The sequence below is a fragment of the Notamacropus eugenii genome, chromosome 6 (assembly GCF_028372415.1).
Source record: "Notamacropus eugenii isolate mMacEug1 chromosome 6, mMacEug1.pri_v2, whole genome shotgun sequence".
NCBI classification, from domain to species: Eukaryota; Metazoa; Chordata; class Mammalia; order Diprotodontia; family Macropodidae; genus Notamacropus; species Notamacropus eugenii.
The window spans coordinates 298444903-298461944 of record NC_092877.1 but is presented as its reverse complement, the minus strand read 5'-3'; the positions used below and the strand labels follow the sequence as shown (position 1 = coordinate 298461944).

Here is a 17042-nt window from a genome sequence, read left to right as displayed (position 1 = left end):
ATTCAGTACAGCAGGAAATTATCAAATACTTGGAAGGAGGACAGATGACCTTCTTTAGACCTCCAAATCAGTGCTGGAACTGAGGTCTTTTGCTGAAAATCTGCATTCAAGATTCATATAAATAGCAAAGATTTGTGTCAGTGTTTTTGGAAGTGTTTTGGGATGCTGTAAAGTACTCTATTTAGATCCTTGCCTAATTTAAAATTGCAAAATTACCTTAAAATGGCCCTCAAGGCCTAAGGAAAATTTGATCCTAAAATCAATGAATATATTCTGACAGCCCATTATTTAGATCTGGAAGGAAACTCAGAGGTCATCAAGGCATAGGATCATTGGCTTAGAGTTGAAAGTGACCTTCGAGGCCATCTATCTAGCACACGAATCAACTAAAGCCCGTGGAGGATGTCCAAGGTAACCTGTATGGCAAGCAGCAGAACCAAGATGAATCCAGGACCTCGGACTCTAAACCAGATGCTCTTTTCACTGTGCTACATCTCTTCTCTTTAAAACACTTCACTTTTCAGATGAAGAAACTGAGGCCTGGAAGGGTTCAATGACTTACCCAGGATCACAAAAGTATTAACTGTCAGAGTCAGGATTTAAACTCAGGTCTTCAAGTCCAGATGCAGCATTCTGCCCACTGTTTGATGGGGCTTGTGATCCATTGCAAGCATTAAACTCTAGCACTTGGGCTGAACAAATGTCTGTAGTTCATTCTTTACCAGGAAATTTCACTGTGACCAACTTCATGGAATAAAGCCAGCCTATGGCTCTGTTTCCATGAGATAGAAAGTTTGTTTTGATCAACGTTGTTAAATTCATCAAATGTTTTGGGTTGCACAACCTCCAAATGTACTTGGCTAAGCACTTGAGTTATTAGTATTTAAAAACCTGCATATTTAATGTACTAGAAAATATGTGTAAGGACTTTTGCTTGCTGGTGTCATTCTACTCTGAGTTTGGAGGTGACAGGACCATCACATATCAGCCTGTAATATCACATACCTGTATAAAAGCCTGAGCAGCCACAGTTGTCAGGATAATATGATGCTGTTTTATCTGTAGCAGTAGGATGCCTGGATCATTTTGGAGTAGTTTAAATATATTTTTAAAAGTTATTTATTTTTCCTTGAGGCTAGAAAGTTGTGGCTTAAAAATGGTAACATATGAACAGTAAATAGATTAAGCTCTGTGGGAAGTCATAAATTTATGATATCATTGTTAACATAGTCAGGACCAGGGGTAGACAAGATAAGCTGCCAAATGGGACCCTTTTTAATATGACTTTGTTAAATGCACATATTTGTAATGACAGAAAATCTGGTTCTCCATGGTACATGTGTATTTGTTGGTATCATATTAAATCATGTGTTACAGTGAAGCCTTAAAGTCTCCTGTAAGACATAGGGAATAATGTTGTCAAACCTTGGTTAAATAGGCTAATGCCTTGCCCTGGTTGCGTGGTAAGATATCTTCCCACCTCATCTTCCGAAAGAGATAGGATGTGTTAACAATGCTTATCTGCAAGTCCTTCAAAATTCTGCGTCCACATTCTCTGCCAGCGTGTTACACACAATGCTCCAGGGAGGGATTCCTCTCCTGGGAAACCATTCATAGGATCTTGAAGCAAGTAGCCAAAAGATTGTGGTGTTAGTTTGAATCTCTTTCAATAAAATAGTCATGGCCTTCCTCAAGAAACCAAGAGGAGTGTTTAAGAAGGACTTATAAATCCATGGAATTCAGGGAAATTTCTATTTCATCTATCAAAAATGACTTCTAAAATTCAGAATGTAATTTTAAGCACTAATCTTAAAGGAATAGTAAAGTTATAGGGGATGTAGGAAAAAAGGCACATTATTGGTGGATCTATGAATTGATCTAGTATTCTGGAAAGCAAGTAGGCTACCTAGGTGACCAGAAGTTCTATATACCCTTTGACCCAGAGATCCCAGTGCTTTGACCAGGTTGGTTAAAGACAGAAAGAAAAGGCTCATGTATAACAAATGTTCATAGTACCAAGGAAAAGACCTACTTGTAAAAAAAAGTTATAGCAACTCTTTTTGTGGTGGCTAAGAATTGGAAATCAAAGGGATGCCCATCAATTGAGGAATGGCTGAAGAAACTGTGGTATATGATTGTAATGGAATATTATTATGCTATAAGAAATGACAAGCAGGATGATTTCAGAAAAATCTGGACTTACATGAACTGATGCATAGTGAAGTAAACAGAACCAGGAGAATATTGTACATAGTAACAGCAATATTGTTTGAAGAACTGTGAATGACAGCTGTTCTCAGCAATACAACGATTCAACACAATCCCAAAGGACTAATGATGATGTCTGCTATCCACCTCCAGAGAAAACTGATATTGACTGAATACAGACCGCAGCATGCTATTTTTCATTTTTTTTCTTTTATTCAAGTCTTCTTATACAAAATGACTAATATAGAAATGTTTTACATAATTGCAAATGTGTAAGTTAAATATGATTGCTTACTATCTCAGGGAAGGGAGAGGAAAGGGATAGAATTTGGAACTCAAAATTTTAAATAAAAATGTTTAATAATAACAGAAAAAATGTTCATAGAATCATTCTTTATGGTAGCAAAGAATTGCAAATGAAGTAGCAGATGTTCATTCATTGGGAGAATGGCTAAACAAGTTGTGGCTCATGAATATAATGAAATATATGACTATATATAATGAATATAATGGAATGAATTGATACAAAGTAAAACAGAATCAGGAAAATAAGATGCATAATGACTAGCAAAAAGCAAGTGGAAAAACAGCCACAAAAAGAAACTGAACTTTGTAATTATAATGATCAAAGTTGGACCCAAGGGATAAGAAAATTGAGTCTGATTCCTTTCTTTGTAGAGCTGGGAAGATATGGATGTGGAACAATGCATATATTGTCAGATTCAGTTGATATATTGGTTGCTTTGACTGACTTGCTTTTTTTCTCTTCTTTTTTAAAATTCATTATTATGGGGATGGTTATGTGGATAGGGAAGGGGAGGGAGAAATACTCAGAAGTAAAAACGACCAAAAGACAAAAGATATCAATAAAAATGAAAACAAAAACCAATATTCCTAAAGATATAGACACACAAGAATTCTTGTGAAGATGACAGAATCAAATTACAAATAAGTCTTTTTCCTTTTGGGTTTCCTTGATAAGACTTACCAATTCTAAAACCCAAATATGACCTTGAAAAGAAATGGGGAAAGAAAAGAAAAAAAATGGAGCAGTAGCAGGGCCCCTGGTTAGATTAGAGGAAAAAAATTAATGAGCAAAAGACATTGTTTTCTCTGGCCAGTGGTATATGGCATAGAGAAACAGGTCTAGGGGGGATCCTGGTCTGGAAAACATTCAGAGAAAACAGGAAGAGGCATACTTGATTCACTGCTTTGTCCACGAGGACAAAAAAAAAAAAAAAAAGGAAGTCCTTTCTGAATCTTCCCTATATCCTTCCTATTAATTTATGTCTACTCAGATTGTATGGAGTTTATCTTCCTACTTGCTAGTCTGTGCTTTATTTCTATTAAGAGTTGAGTGTAAAGTTACATATTCTTCATTTTTACGTCTAGGCCACTTCTTCTGGTAATTGTTGACTTTGTAAAAAGTAATAGATCAGTTTTTTAACTGAGATGGTCCAACGCATGTTAGCAAAAGAAATATGCTTCCTCAATCCAGTCACATAGCCATTTTGTCTAGAGGTGTGTGTGTGTGTGTGTGTGTGTGTGTGTGTGTGTGTGTGTGTGTGTGTGTGTGTGGTATGTGTAGGATACATTGTTTCATTTCTCTTCCAAATAGCTAAAGGGCAACAAGATATCTATCATAGGTTCATAGTGTTTAGATACACAAGGGACTTTACAGATCATGTTATCAATGTTCATAATGTTAAGAACTTCCCAATAGAAGGGTCATACTGACTATTTCAAAGATGGGCAAATTAAGGCCTGAGTGGCTAAATAACTTGTTCTGGATATTCATTGTCTATAAACATCATAACCCAGAGATACTCGGTGAGCACCAGATCATCTCTAGGGCAGAGTCATTACTAGCCATTTTTGTCCTTAGGGTGTGTATATTTTTAGAGTCATGGTATAAACACACCCTCAAGCACAGTTACAGAGGCCAGCGATGGAGGTTGGGGAGGGATGGACTGACCCAGAGGGCTGGGGTATGTATGCTATATTTTCCTATTATAACTAGTCATCCTTGCTTTGTGGTTCAGTTATTTCAATTTTGCCTGACTCTTTGTGACCTAATTTGGGGTTTTCTTGACAAAGATATGGAGCTATTTGCCATTTCCTTCTCAGGCTCATTTTACAGATAAGGAAACTGAAGCAAACAGGGTTAAGTAACTTGCCTAGGGTCACACAGCTTATAAGATTCTGAGGTCAGATTTGAACTCAGGAAAATATCTTGACTTCAGGTCTGGTGCTCTATTCACCATGCTACCTACCTGCCCCATTATCCTTGCTGACTATATACTAAGTTCTGTTGTTTTTTCACTGGTGGAGGCCTACAGGCACTACCTAATTCTTGGCACCTTGGGACAAAGCCCCATTGACTCCACTAGTTATACAAGTCTTCTAGAGGGTCTGTCCCAACTCTAAAAATCTATGATTCCTTAAGTTATCTCATCATTTTATTTTTATTCCTGTACCACACAGAAGATGAGACAGAATTCTAATATTACAAATTAAATAAACATCTGTTATTTACTTGCTGTGATTAAGATGTTGGAAATTTGTCAAGGGTATTTGATTATGGAAACTTTCTATACCAGGGTAGATTGCAACCAATCTATAATTTGTGCATATGTCTCAGAGAATTTCCTGGGATTCAGAAAGAGTAAATTGTCTGCAATCACCCAGCTATTAAATGTGTGGATTTGATCCCAGGTCTTCTAAGTTTAATACTCTAAACACCATGCCACATGGCTTTTCTGGCACTAAGGATGCAAAGACAAAAAATAAAGGATCCCTCACGCAAGAAACTTAACATTATGTAAGTGACATGGAGGGACTAGTAATGAAAGACCAGTCCTTGGAATGTGTGCAAGAGGCCGAGCCTGTACATTCCAAAGTGCATGCTTATGTGAAATGGGCTGGGGCTGCCCTTAGTTCAGGACATGCACAAGTATTCTAGGACTGGTTATTGAGAGGTGAAGAATGGTGGCTGAGCAGAGCTGAGAGTATGTTCAAAAGGCTCCACTGGAGAAATTGGCTCTTTCCTTCCTGCTGGCCATTCAGCATAAGGATGAGTCTCTGAGCTCTGGTTGACCCAATTTCCAAACATGAAACAGGCACAGAATTCCCTATATATTCTGCCATTCGGGGACAGAGCCCCATTTGAAATTTCCATATCATCCTTCACTTCCAGAAGAACGCTCACCCCCTTGCACAAGCTCCTAGAACTGAACCCTCATTGGCCAATCTCCCCATTTACAGTAATACTAGGGGGTAGCAAATATATACAGAAAAATAAAGGCAACTGAAGGAGGTAGAAGGCACTAACAATTCAGGGATTCCAGGATGTTTATGGAAGGGATGATGATACATGAGATGAGTCTGAAAGAGGATGAAGATTTGATGAGGAAAGAGTGAATCCCATGAATGGAAGAGGCCTTCTGCAACCTCATGGAAGTACAGAATGGAGTGTTCAGTATGGAGAAATCTAGCTTTGAAGAGTGCATAAAGGGGGAATGATGTGAAATATGGGTGAGAAGGTAGATTAGTGCCATGTTGTAAAGGGCCTTTAAAATCAGCCTGAGTAATTTTTGTTTTATTGTGGAAGTAACAGGGAGTCACTGAATATTTTTGAGTGGGGGAATTATAATCAGACTTATACTCATAAAGGTAATTTTGGCAGTGGTGTGAAGGCTAGTTTGGAAAGGGGAGAGAATGGAAGCAAGGAGACTTAATTAGGAGGCAGTCATATAGTAGTTCAGATGAGTGGTACTGAGGGTTTTGGCAGTGTGAGTAAAGAGAAGGGGGTGGATTCAAGATGAAGCAGATGTGGTGGACGTAAATTTGACAAAATTTGGCAACTGATCAAATGTGGGAGTAAAGGTCAAAGATGACTGTGGTATGTCACAAACCTGAGTGACTGGAAGGATGGTGGTGCCTTCAAAGCAAATAAGGAAGTTTGGAAAGAGGGTGGGAACTGCCAGCATGGTGCAGAAATTATCTAAACTTCAGTACTATTTTTCAATTTAAGAGTTAAACATACTAGCCATCTTACTGGTATTAGAGACCATGCTTTGGGGGCTTTAACCCACTTAGGTTTCTCCTGGGGATCTGCTGTCTAGATTGGTGAGTACCTCACCTGGTCCATTATTATGGATAGCCTTGACCAGCCTTTGTTTCCTACTCCTCAGGTTATCTTCTTCTAGCCACCTAGCAGCCCTCCTCCTTTCCCCGCCATTTTTTAGGATCTGGAACCATAACCAAATCAATACTGCCATTAACTTCTCCAATCTGCTCCTTCTAGCTCCACTCACCATACCTGTCAACTTTGAAAGCAAAATACTTTTCCTTGGCCACCAATCCCTCGTTTGTGCTGTCTGTCTCATTAGAATAGAAATTCCTTGAGGTCAGGGACTATTACTACTTTTATATTTGTATCCTCAGAGCTTAGTATGGTGCTTGGCACGTAATAAACACATCATAAATGTTATTCATTTATTCATTCATTCAGTACCAGGGCTTTAGTGGAAAAAAAATCACCTTGCTATTCTGACAGTTGCCTAATTCTACAGGGTGTCTTCATGCAGTTTTAACCTTTATTTGCATAAAACTGCATGAAGAATTTTGAAACACCTTCTGCATTAACTTAATACCATATTCTTAACAGAACATGTTTATTGTTGAGTCACATCCTTGGCCTCTGGCTGCTACCAAAAGGGAATCTAGAACCACTGTGAGACTCAAGATCTAGACTTGGTGGGATATGGAGGACCCATAGCTACCCTGGGTGATACTTCTATATGACTTCTTACTGATCCTTTGGCTTGGAAGTTACTCAATGGGGCGGGGTTGCCAAGCAGCCTGATCTTGGGATAAAGCTCTAGTTCTAGAGACATGAACTGGGACAAAGAGTCCAGGGATTTGATCTCTAACTTTCCAAGAACAAAAGAATCCTCTTTCATTTCCATAAGGCATCTGAATGAACTATTTCTGTGTATTCCATTTGGGCAGTGTGGTAGGAGCAATATTTTACCAGGTAGTCTAGGCTCATTTTTCCTTAAAAGGTTTCGAAACCATTCCCAAGTTTTATTTAGCTCAGAGGAACAAGGCTCTGACTATTAATATGGCTTCCTGGTGGCCTAAGTACAAGAACCAGTGTCCAACCATTCAGCAGCCCCTCCTTTGGGCTTCTGATCAGCAGACCCTCATGGCCAGTACAGAGTCAGGGATTGACTCAGCTGAGTCAATGTGGCATCCTTTCTGATATTCTTTCACTGATATAGTTAAGTAAATCTCCTTTTGCTAAATTAGTAAGATGGTCTATAAGTATCTCATTTTATTCTGATTTCAAACCTGAAGCACTCTATTGACCAGAATCAGGCCCAGCCTACAATAGGTAGCATACAGTCTACAAAAGGGAATTATTTGAGCCCCTGTCCACAGACCCAAGCCTACAGTAAATAAAGGGAAAAATAGGAGTCCTTCTTGAAATGGGTACCCTGGGTTAACTGATTAGCTTTTACCTTTTGTTGCACTTCCATCAACTTGAGGCTTGGACTTCTCTGTTTCCAGGACAGAAAGGGATCCTGCCTGTGGCTCCAGGGGCAAGGGAGCATATCCATCTTGTGCTGGTCTCTGGTGTTCTGGAAATGTATCAGCATTTGAACACGGTTCCTTAGTCTGCATTCTAACTTTCATCTCACTTTCTCCATTTCCTAAGAGAGATCATGGAAGGGTAAGTGGTAGGCGGCATAAGTACTGTACCTTTAACAATATAAATTAATTCACAATCTGTAGTGCTAAAGTCAGGAAATAAGAATGACTAATCCTACCAAGATCATGCTGATTGTTTTCTTTAATGGTTCTGGAGTGTCTTCTCTGATATTCTTGTCCTTTTGCTTTTTCCTGTTAAGTTAATAATGAGATAAAGAACATAGAAATATAGCATTTATATGGTGCTTTAAGGTTTGCAAAGTTCTCTGTATAGGTTATCTCATTTCATCCTCACAATGGTGCTGGGAGGGAGGTGCTAGTACTATCATTTTCATTTTACACAGGAGAAAGCAGGTTTGTTCAGGGTCAGATAGCAAGTAAGTATCCGAGGTGGGATTTGATCTCAGGCCTTGCTGACTCTAGCTGCATCTAGACCCATTGTGTCACTTAGCTACCCTTCCTCACAGCCTATATTTTTTGCAAATCTTTCTACTATAACAGGTTGCCTTCTCTTTCCCTGAGGCATGGAAAATCCCCCTCAAACTTAACTCCCTAAGCTCCCCAAATCCTTCCAACATTCTCTGAAGACTTGGTCTTTGGTCATGTGAAAGCTCAAGATAATGATCCAAATAACTGGGGATAAAAATTCCATCTGGCTTGAAATTAGCGAGAATTTCCCCTTTAATTATCTGGATTATTACTGAGTTTCCTACTTCACTTTGCTAATGAAAGCCTGACTTTTACCTGGAGGTCTCCTCTAGCCTGTCCTCGCCGTTAAGTGATGCTTTTTCCACTTTATTGCCAAATTCAGAGGCTACTGTGGATAGGAATGCTTAATTAGCAGCTAACTTGATATTTCTCATCTTAATATCTCCTTTGAGTTTCCTCACTTGGTTTGCTATCATTCTGCATGTTTCTTTAGTTATTAGTTCATTCAGCATTCACAGATGATAAAATTTTCTGACTTAAGGGTTGAAATTTGGTAAGGGAGATATATATTTATCTGTCTCTTATTTTTCTCAGTTTTGCTGGTTAAAGATGGAGCAGATGTATTCTACTGGCATATCTGCTTTTGTATGTAGCAAATATAGCTTGAATTTTCTTAGTTGTGGGTTCCTGAAAGTTATCCTGGGTTTAAGGCACATTTTAGGTGAGTATCCATTCAAAACCACAGCTTGTGAGCCCCTTCCACTATTTCTCTAGCCTATCTGAATTTCTCAGATCACTTACACATTCATCATCTTACTTAATCCTCACAATCCTACCTTGAAATAATAAGGTCAGTATTAGGTATGTAAATGGATATGAAAGCCTAAAGCGACATGTAAATGTGAATTAGTATAACCATTCCAAGTCCCACAATCTGTTCTCTTATTCTCTTACATAGAGTCCAAACTGAGAACTCTATTCAAAGCAAAAAGAATTTTTTTCAACAGAGTAGAAAGATCATTGACCAGGATCATCCTACACTGTGAGATCTTTGAGGTCCAGGGTTAGCTTTTGCATGTCTTTGTATCCCCAGTGCTTAGCACAATGCCTGGTACACAGTAGGCACTTCATAAATGTTTATTGATTAACACACTCTGACACAGATTCTCATGCCATTAGCAGGAGAGGAAACCTATGGAGAGAATACGTAGAGCCGTACCACTTCGTACTCTTTTCTGCCTCCAAATCCCCATTACTGATGTTATCCTCTGAGATGCTTTCCCTGTCCAGCTGTGAACTGCTTTCTCCTCTGATGTGTGAGCGGCTGGCATCATTTGCTGGACTATTTTCTTCCTTTTGCTACCATCTATTGATTCTCTGCTTAGCTGCTACCATTTATTTCTTCTCCTTTACTATAGAGCATATATTATGGATATTAAGTATCCTCTCCTCAAAAAAGCAAAGGTTACAGTATTAATTTTACTTCTAACCCAAAACTTCCAGACCAATAATCACGTCTAGAAAACTATTAAGGACTCTTAGGTTCAATTGGTCTTTTGAGTTCATTTGTACATGTCTTAGCAATCGCTCCTCCAGGCTTGCCTGCTCTTTGGGGAAGGGTGAGAAAATTCCACTCATCCTCCATCATGACCCTGGCTGCCAGTCCTAAGGTCATGCAAATTACCCTCTATCTTCATTTAGCAAGACGGGGAGGACAGAGTGGAGCTGGTGACTTTTGTCCCACAATCCTAATGGCACTACATCAATGCTCTCCCTACAGAAGGAATCATATATGATTTTAACATGTGTGTGTGGGAGACTCCTTGTTGGAGCAGAGCCTTTAAGGCTAAAGTCTTCCTCAGTGAACTGAATTTTACTTTCAGGTCTTTCCTCCCATTATAGACAAGGGAGATAGAACAATAAATAGTGTGTCATGACAGTGGCTGCTCCCATTGAGAGAAGAGACAGACTGAGTTAAGGTCAGATTCTTCTCAAAAACTGGAAAAGACTGGAAATCTAAAGCTAGAAAACTTTAACTTCTCATAGATTCTGATAAACTTTTTATTTTAATATCTAACATCTGCACGATGCTTTAGATACTTCTCAAATAACTTTTATAACCATTATCTCACTAAATTCCCAGAATACTACCTTGAAATAGTTAGGTCAGTATCATGTATGTAAAAGGTTCTGAAAAATTAAATGATACATAACCATTCCAGGCCCCTTTCCTAACACCTGACAGCTAGGAGGTGTGTCAGATTTGTTTTCTCAGAATTAGTTTAGTTAAGTTTGGAGAAGCTCTTCTCCAACTAACTGGCCATTTGTTGTTGGGGCAACCATTTAAATAAAGGAAGATATGAAATGACCTGAGATGTCTCTCTGCGGGTCTTGAAGACCCTTGCAAGAAATCCTTTTACTCATCTCCCAATTGGTAAAGATGGAGAACTGAATTTCTGGGTTAGTGCTAGTCCTTAGGCTGAGAGGTAGGAGATAGAGAAATATTGACTTCTGTGTTGATAGGGTTTGGTAGTTTAGGGAACTGAATAGAAATGTTAAATTGGGTCTAGGAATTGAATAGAATATATGCTTATATCTATTAAAGTCAGTTTGCTGGTGCAGTGGATAGAGTACCAGTATTGAAGTCAGGAAGACTCATTTTCCTGAGTTCAAATCTGGTCTCAGACACTTACTAGCTGTATGACCTTGGGCAAGTCACTTAGCCCTGTTTGCTTTAGTTCTTCATCAGTAAAATGAGCTAGAGAAGGAAGTAGAAAACCATTCCTGTACCTTTGCCAAAAAAAATCCCCAAACGAGGTCAGGAAGAGTTGGACACAACTGAACGACAACAATGTCTGTGTCATAAAATTAATACTTTTACTTTTATTACCTTTGCTTTAATCCCATTAAATGCTTATGTCCTTGAACTAGAAGTAAACCAATTAGGAAGCATAACAGAGTAAAGGGTAGAAATGTGTTTTCCTAGAATAGAACCTATGAGCTATTGATCTGGTTGTATAATTCACACTAACCCTAGACCAAAGAGAGAAAAGAGTTTGGGTCCACAAAGGCAGCCAGCATTCTGAGAACCCATTGGGATTTAGCAAATGTCCCAGAGAGCCCTCTGGTGTTGGATGTTATGCATGACAAGTGGGACTGACAATTGTTGAATAGGACCGGTCATCACTCATATCATGCTAGAACCTCACAGTTTTTAGACCATCTAGAAATATAAACTTAACTGTTAGGACTCTAAATGTGAGATCCAGGTTTAGTAGGCAATAATCTGATATAATACTGGGAGAAGTGAATTACATAAATCTTGATACTCTCCCTATAAATGAAATAAAAGATGCCATAGAAATGTTTGATTGGGAAAAGAAGTGGGTCTGTCATATAGTAAGAACCAGTGGATAGTCCAAGTGTTAAGCTCCTTAAACATCCATCACTCTAACTCCATGGGATTAATAGGAGCTTCAGAATCCTATGTGTACCCTGAACAAAACTTTGGGCATGGTATATCAGAGGCTTATATCTGGCCATTCAATCACCCAAAGCTCTGTTTCTTCCACACCACTCTTTACCCACCTAAAAAATTAATCATGAAAGCATTTCTAACTACCCCTAAGAAGTAAAATATTCTGTCCCGGGTCTAATTCACTAGTACAGTGATTCAGGCTTGGGGTTAAATGCAGTAAACATGAAACAAATAACAGAGAACACAATTTCTAAGATAGTAATTCAGACAAAATGCCAACTCAAGCACTGGCCACACTAAGGGAGAGAAGCTTTCTCCTTGGTATGTCTGAAAACAACTTCTCATGGTCTGGACCTTTTATGCCTCAGGTAGAAAGGAAACAAACCAGTCACAATCCTGAGGATGGTATCCGTTCTCCCTTAAAGAGAACCGGGCCCAACTTACACAAAACACTGATTCTTTCACAGAGTGTAGTTATTGAGGTTTTCTTCATCACCTTTCTGAGATGTCTTTCAGACATCTTGAGAACCAGTCCCTCAAAACTCTCAAAACACTGTTCCCTCCATCACCAACCTTTTATCTCTGGGTATTTGGCCTTCCCATCTTTTTGATGAATGCCATTTCTTGAATTTTTTTTTTCTTATTTTCTTGAATGTTTTCAAGAATGCCATTTCTACTTTGTTGGAAAGCATATCAAGGACTATGATGAGGAGGCTTGTTGTTCATTTATGGAGAAAAGGGTTTGTTCTAGAGATATTTGCAGACACTTTACATTTTTATCTGTTCCTTGTCCTACTTCCATCTTTAAATGCCCTTAAAATAATCTGGCTTTGTTGAAACTCTCTTGAAAATTTCTGTAAATTCGGTTTTTCTCCCTACTGTTCAATGAGGTAATACCACTCATAATCCTTCTTTTGTTCTCAAGGAGATTTTTGCAAATGAGTTTGTGTTCTGAATGGGTACTGCTCTTGGCTACCATCTTTCCTGCTCATCTGGAACACCAACAGTCAATTAATAGAGGTGATTTGCAGGCTTTTTTTTTGTTTTTGTTTTATCTTTGGGACAATTGATTTACCTTGGATAAGCTTCCTTGGAAAATGAAAGCTATTTTTTTTTAATATTTTAAATTGGGCTTAAGGCATTTTTGATATGTTTGTTTTTACATTAGCTATTGCTTTTGATAAGTTACTCTACGTACTTAGTACTCTAAGTAGTTAGGTACTTAGTACAACCACCGAGCCTAAAGCTTTCCGGTGAAGTTAAAGCCTGTTCCTGATTTCACGTACAACACTGACATTGAATTTTCTTTGGTCTCTGGGCAAGAACCCTAGGCTTGAAATCAAGGGGAACTTAAGCCTTACCTCTGATAACAGATATGACCTTGAGCAAATACTTTAACCGTCTATGAGCTACTTTCCCCATCTGTAAAATGGGATTGATGATAATAATAATACTCATAGTACCTACTTCATGGATTTGGTGTGAGGATCCAATGAAATAATATCCATAAATTCCTTTTATATAACTCGAAAGCAGTCTTTAATTGTTAACTATTATTTAAGGCTTCACCTAATCATAGCTGGCATTTATAGAGGATTTCAGGGTTTAAAAGTGTTGTACATGTATGATTTTCTTTGATCTTCACAGCAGCTCTGTGCATACTATTATTAGCACCTCCATTTTACAGAAGGGGAAGCTGAGGACAAGAGAAGTGACTTATCCAGGGTCTTATAGCTATGAAATATTTGAGGTAAAATTTGAACTCAGGTTTTCCTGAGTCCAAGTCCAGTGCTCTTATCCATTGTACCCCCTAGTCATCTAAGGGTTCAGGAATTCCTAGTGAGGAAAACAGTAGATACTTTGAGGGAGTGATCCAAAAAGGAGGGGTGATCTACTGGACAAAGAACTTAACTGTGGATCAAGAGACCTGTGGGCTGCTCCATCACTGATGGATGGTAAGACCTTTGACAAATAATAATTTCTGAGCCTAAAATTTGTTTGCTATAAAATGGGTATGATGACATCCTACTGAGAGTGAAGTGGACAGAGTACTAGACATAGAATCAGGAAGACCTGGTTCAAAGTCTGCCTTGGAATCTGTTGGCTGTGTAACCCCAGGCAAGTAACAATCTCTCTAAGACTCAGTTTTCTCATTTGTAAAATAGGGATAATAATACTCATACTACTTATCCCAAGAGCCATTCTGAAGATCAAATGACATCATGCATGTAAAGTGCCTTCCAAACCTTGAGACACGTATGTGTTGGCTGTTATTATAATTACCTCATGCATAATGGGTTTTTAATAAGTATTTTTGAAGGAATGTGATTTGCATACAGTAGACATTTAATGTTTTTTGAACTAAATTGAGTGAATAAGTGAAAACACAGAAAGTTTATACACATCAAGTATTTTCATCTGTACAGAGCTTATTTAGAAATCCTTGAGAATAAGTCTAGAACAGAGCAAATGTTTAACAAATGCTTGCTGATTGCTTTGTGTAAACTTCATCTCGGACCCTAGGTGTGACTGTGACTCTCCTCTCTGAGCTAGTTTCCTCATCTGTAAAATCAGGATTTTGATGAACTGGGTGTGATTAATTAGATATTATGACTGGCTCTATAATAATATATGTGGGCAGCTAGGTAGCACAGTGGATAGAGTACTGGGCCTGGAGTCAGGAAGACCTTTGTTCTAATCTGGCCTTGGATACTTATAGCTGTGTGATCCTAGGCAAATCACTTAATCCTATTTGCCTCAGTTTCCTCATCTGTAAAATGAATTGGAAAAGGAAATGGCAAACCATTCCAATATCCAAGGAAAGCCCAAATGGGATCACAAAGAATTGGATATGACTGGAATGACTGGATAACAACAAAAATGTAATACTATCTTGCCGCTCGGAGTGCCAACTAGGATTCTGCAAATATCAAGAGAGACAGAGCGTCACCAAGGTAAGCAGGAAGTTCTAGAATTCATAGAATTTCCTCAGGTGAATAAGATCATAGATTTGGATCTGGAACAAACTTCATTTTACAGAGGAAAGAATTGAGGACCAGAGAGGATAAGGGACTTTTACAGCTCCCTATAGGCGATAAGTAACTGAGCCAGGATTTGCAATCTGGTCTTTTGACTTCCAAGATCATTCATTTCAACACACATTATTTTACAAAGGAGGGAACATCCCGGTTTGCAGTCTCAGAGACATCCTCAATTTCTTCACTTTGCCTCACTGCACAGTTTCAGTTCCTTGCCAAGTCTTGCCTTTTCTACCTCCATGACAAATCTTACAACCAACCATGTTTTCCCTTCTCTGGACTCATATCATAATTGCCCTTGTTCAGGCCCTTGTCACCTCTTGCCTGAATTGCTGCTGTAGCCTCCTACCTGGTTGCTTCCATGATTTAAGCTCTCTAATCCATTCTACACACAAAAGCCAAAGGGATAATCTGAAAACACAGAACTGACCCTGTCACTCCCTCATTCAGAAAAAGACTCTCCTGGCCTTTTTTTATCGTCTCTAGGAGAAAATATAATCTCCTCTGTATGGCTTATGAAGCTTTTCACAGCCTGGCTCTAGAATACTTCCCTGGATTTATTACATGTCAATCCCTTTCACACATTCTACATTCCAGTCAAACTGGCCTATTTGCTTATTCCTCACACGTGACATCCATTCTCTCATTTCTGTGCCTTTGTACAGACAAGAAAGGTGCTTTTTTTATAACCTCCCTGCATTCTAAGCTCTATTTTCCTTCAAAGCTCAGCTCAAGCATTGCCTTTCTCAATCCCTTGGTGCAGTGCTCCATTCCAAAATTCCTTTGTATTTCATGTCTCTCAGTCTCGTCGGTCATTTCTGCCTTTGTAATATCTCTTGGACAATTTCTCTCTTTGGATGTCGCCTGGTCCAGCCCTTCATCTTCTCATACCTAGATTCTTGAAGTAGTCTGCTGGTTGTTCTCTCTGCCTCAAGTCTCTCTCCTCTCCAGCCCATCCTCCATTCAGGTGTCATATTCATCTTCTTAAAATGCAGGTCTCACCACATCACCTTCTCTTTCAATGAACTCCATTGGCCCCTTGTTACCTCTACTGTCAAACAGAACATCTTTTGTTTGACTGTTAACATTCTTCATGACACAGCTTCTTCCTAATCTTTTCCAGTCTTTAATACTTTACTCCCCTCCATTTACTGTTCAATCTAGTGATATTGACCACCATGACAGTCCCTCTCCCTCTTTTGGGCAAGTTCACTGACTATCCCCCATGCCAGGAATTCTCTGTCCTTTTCTCCTGACTTCTTTGACTTCCTTCAGGTCCTCGCTAAAATCCCCCTTCTACGAGAAGCCTTTTAAATCACCCTGAGTGCTTATGCTTTCGCTCTGTTGATTCTCCCCAGTTTTCTCTGTATGTAGTATGTTTGTACATAATTGTTTGCATATTAAACTGTGACCCCCTCAAAGACAGTAGGGACCGTTTTTGTATCTTTCTTTGTGTCTCTAGTACTTAGCATAGTGCCTGAACATAGGAGACTTTAATAAATGCCTGTCAACTGACTCATTAATAAAGTTAAATTAATATTAATAAAGGAGGCAGCTAGGTGGCTCAGTGTATCGAGCTCTGGGCCTGGAGTCAGGAAGACCTGAGTTCAAATCCAGCCTCAGACACTTAATAGCTATGTGACCCTGGGCAAGTTGTTTGACCCTGTTTACCTTAATTTCCTCATCTGTAAAATAAACTAGAGAAGGAAATGGCAAACTGCTCCCCTATCTTTGCCAAGAAAACCTCATGGACAGTATGGTCCACAGGGTTATGAAGAATCAGACATGACTGAACGAAAACAATAATATTAATAAAGTTAAAGTTAGCGGCAGAGATCAAATTAGAACCCAGACTGACAGTCTAGTGCAAGGGTGGGGAACCAGCAGCCTCGAGGCCACATGTGACCTTGTAGGTCCTCTGGTGAGGCTTTTTGACTGAGTCCAAGTTTTATAGGACAAATCCTTTTATTAAAGGAATTTATTCTGTGAAGTTTTCACAGAATTTAGTCAAAGGGCCACACTTGAGGCCTCATATGGCCTCAAGGTCACAGGTTTCCCTCTCCTGGTCTAATGCTTTCTGCGGTATGTCTTCACTATGTTACTCGGAATAAAACACTTCCACTTGGATTGTTTTCTGAACCTAGTTAGAATCCAAAGCTCTACCAAAAAGGAAA

General features: G+C 39.0%; 1 protein-coding gene across 2 annotated transcripts in view; it reads right to left on the bottom strand.

Moving 5' to 3' along the window:
- KIAA2012 (KIAA2012 ortholog) overlaps positions 1-17042 on the bottom strand; it is a 160218-nt gene that overhangs the window by 44688 nt on the left and 98488 nt on the right. For both annotated transcript variants that reach the window (XM_072617302.1, XM_072617303.1), the window contains 2 exons: positions 8043-8115; positions 7734-7925 (listed from right to left, as the gene is read on the bottom strand). In XM_072617302.1, the coding sequence (XP_072473403.1) occupies positions 7734-7925; positions 8043-8115 (265 nt within the window). The remainder of the gene's footprint in view (positions 1-7733; positions 7926-8042; positions 8116-17042) is intronic.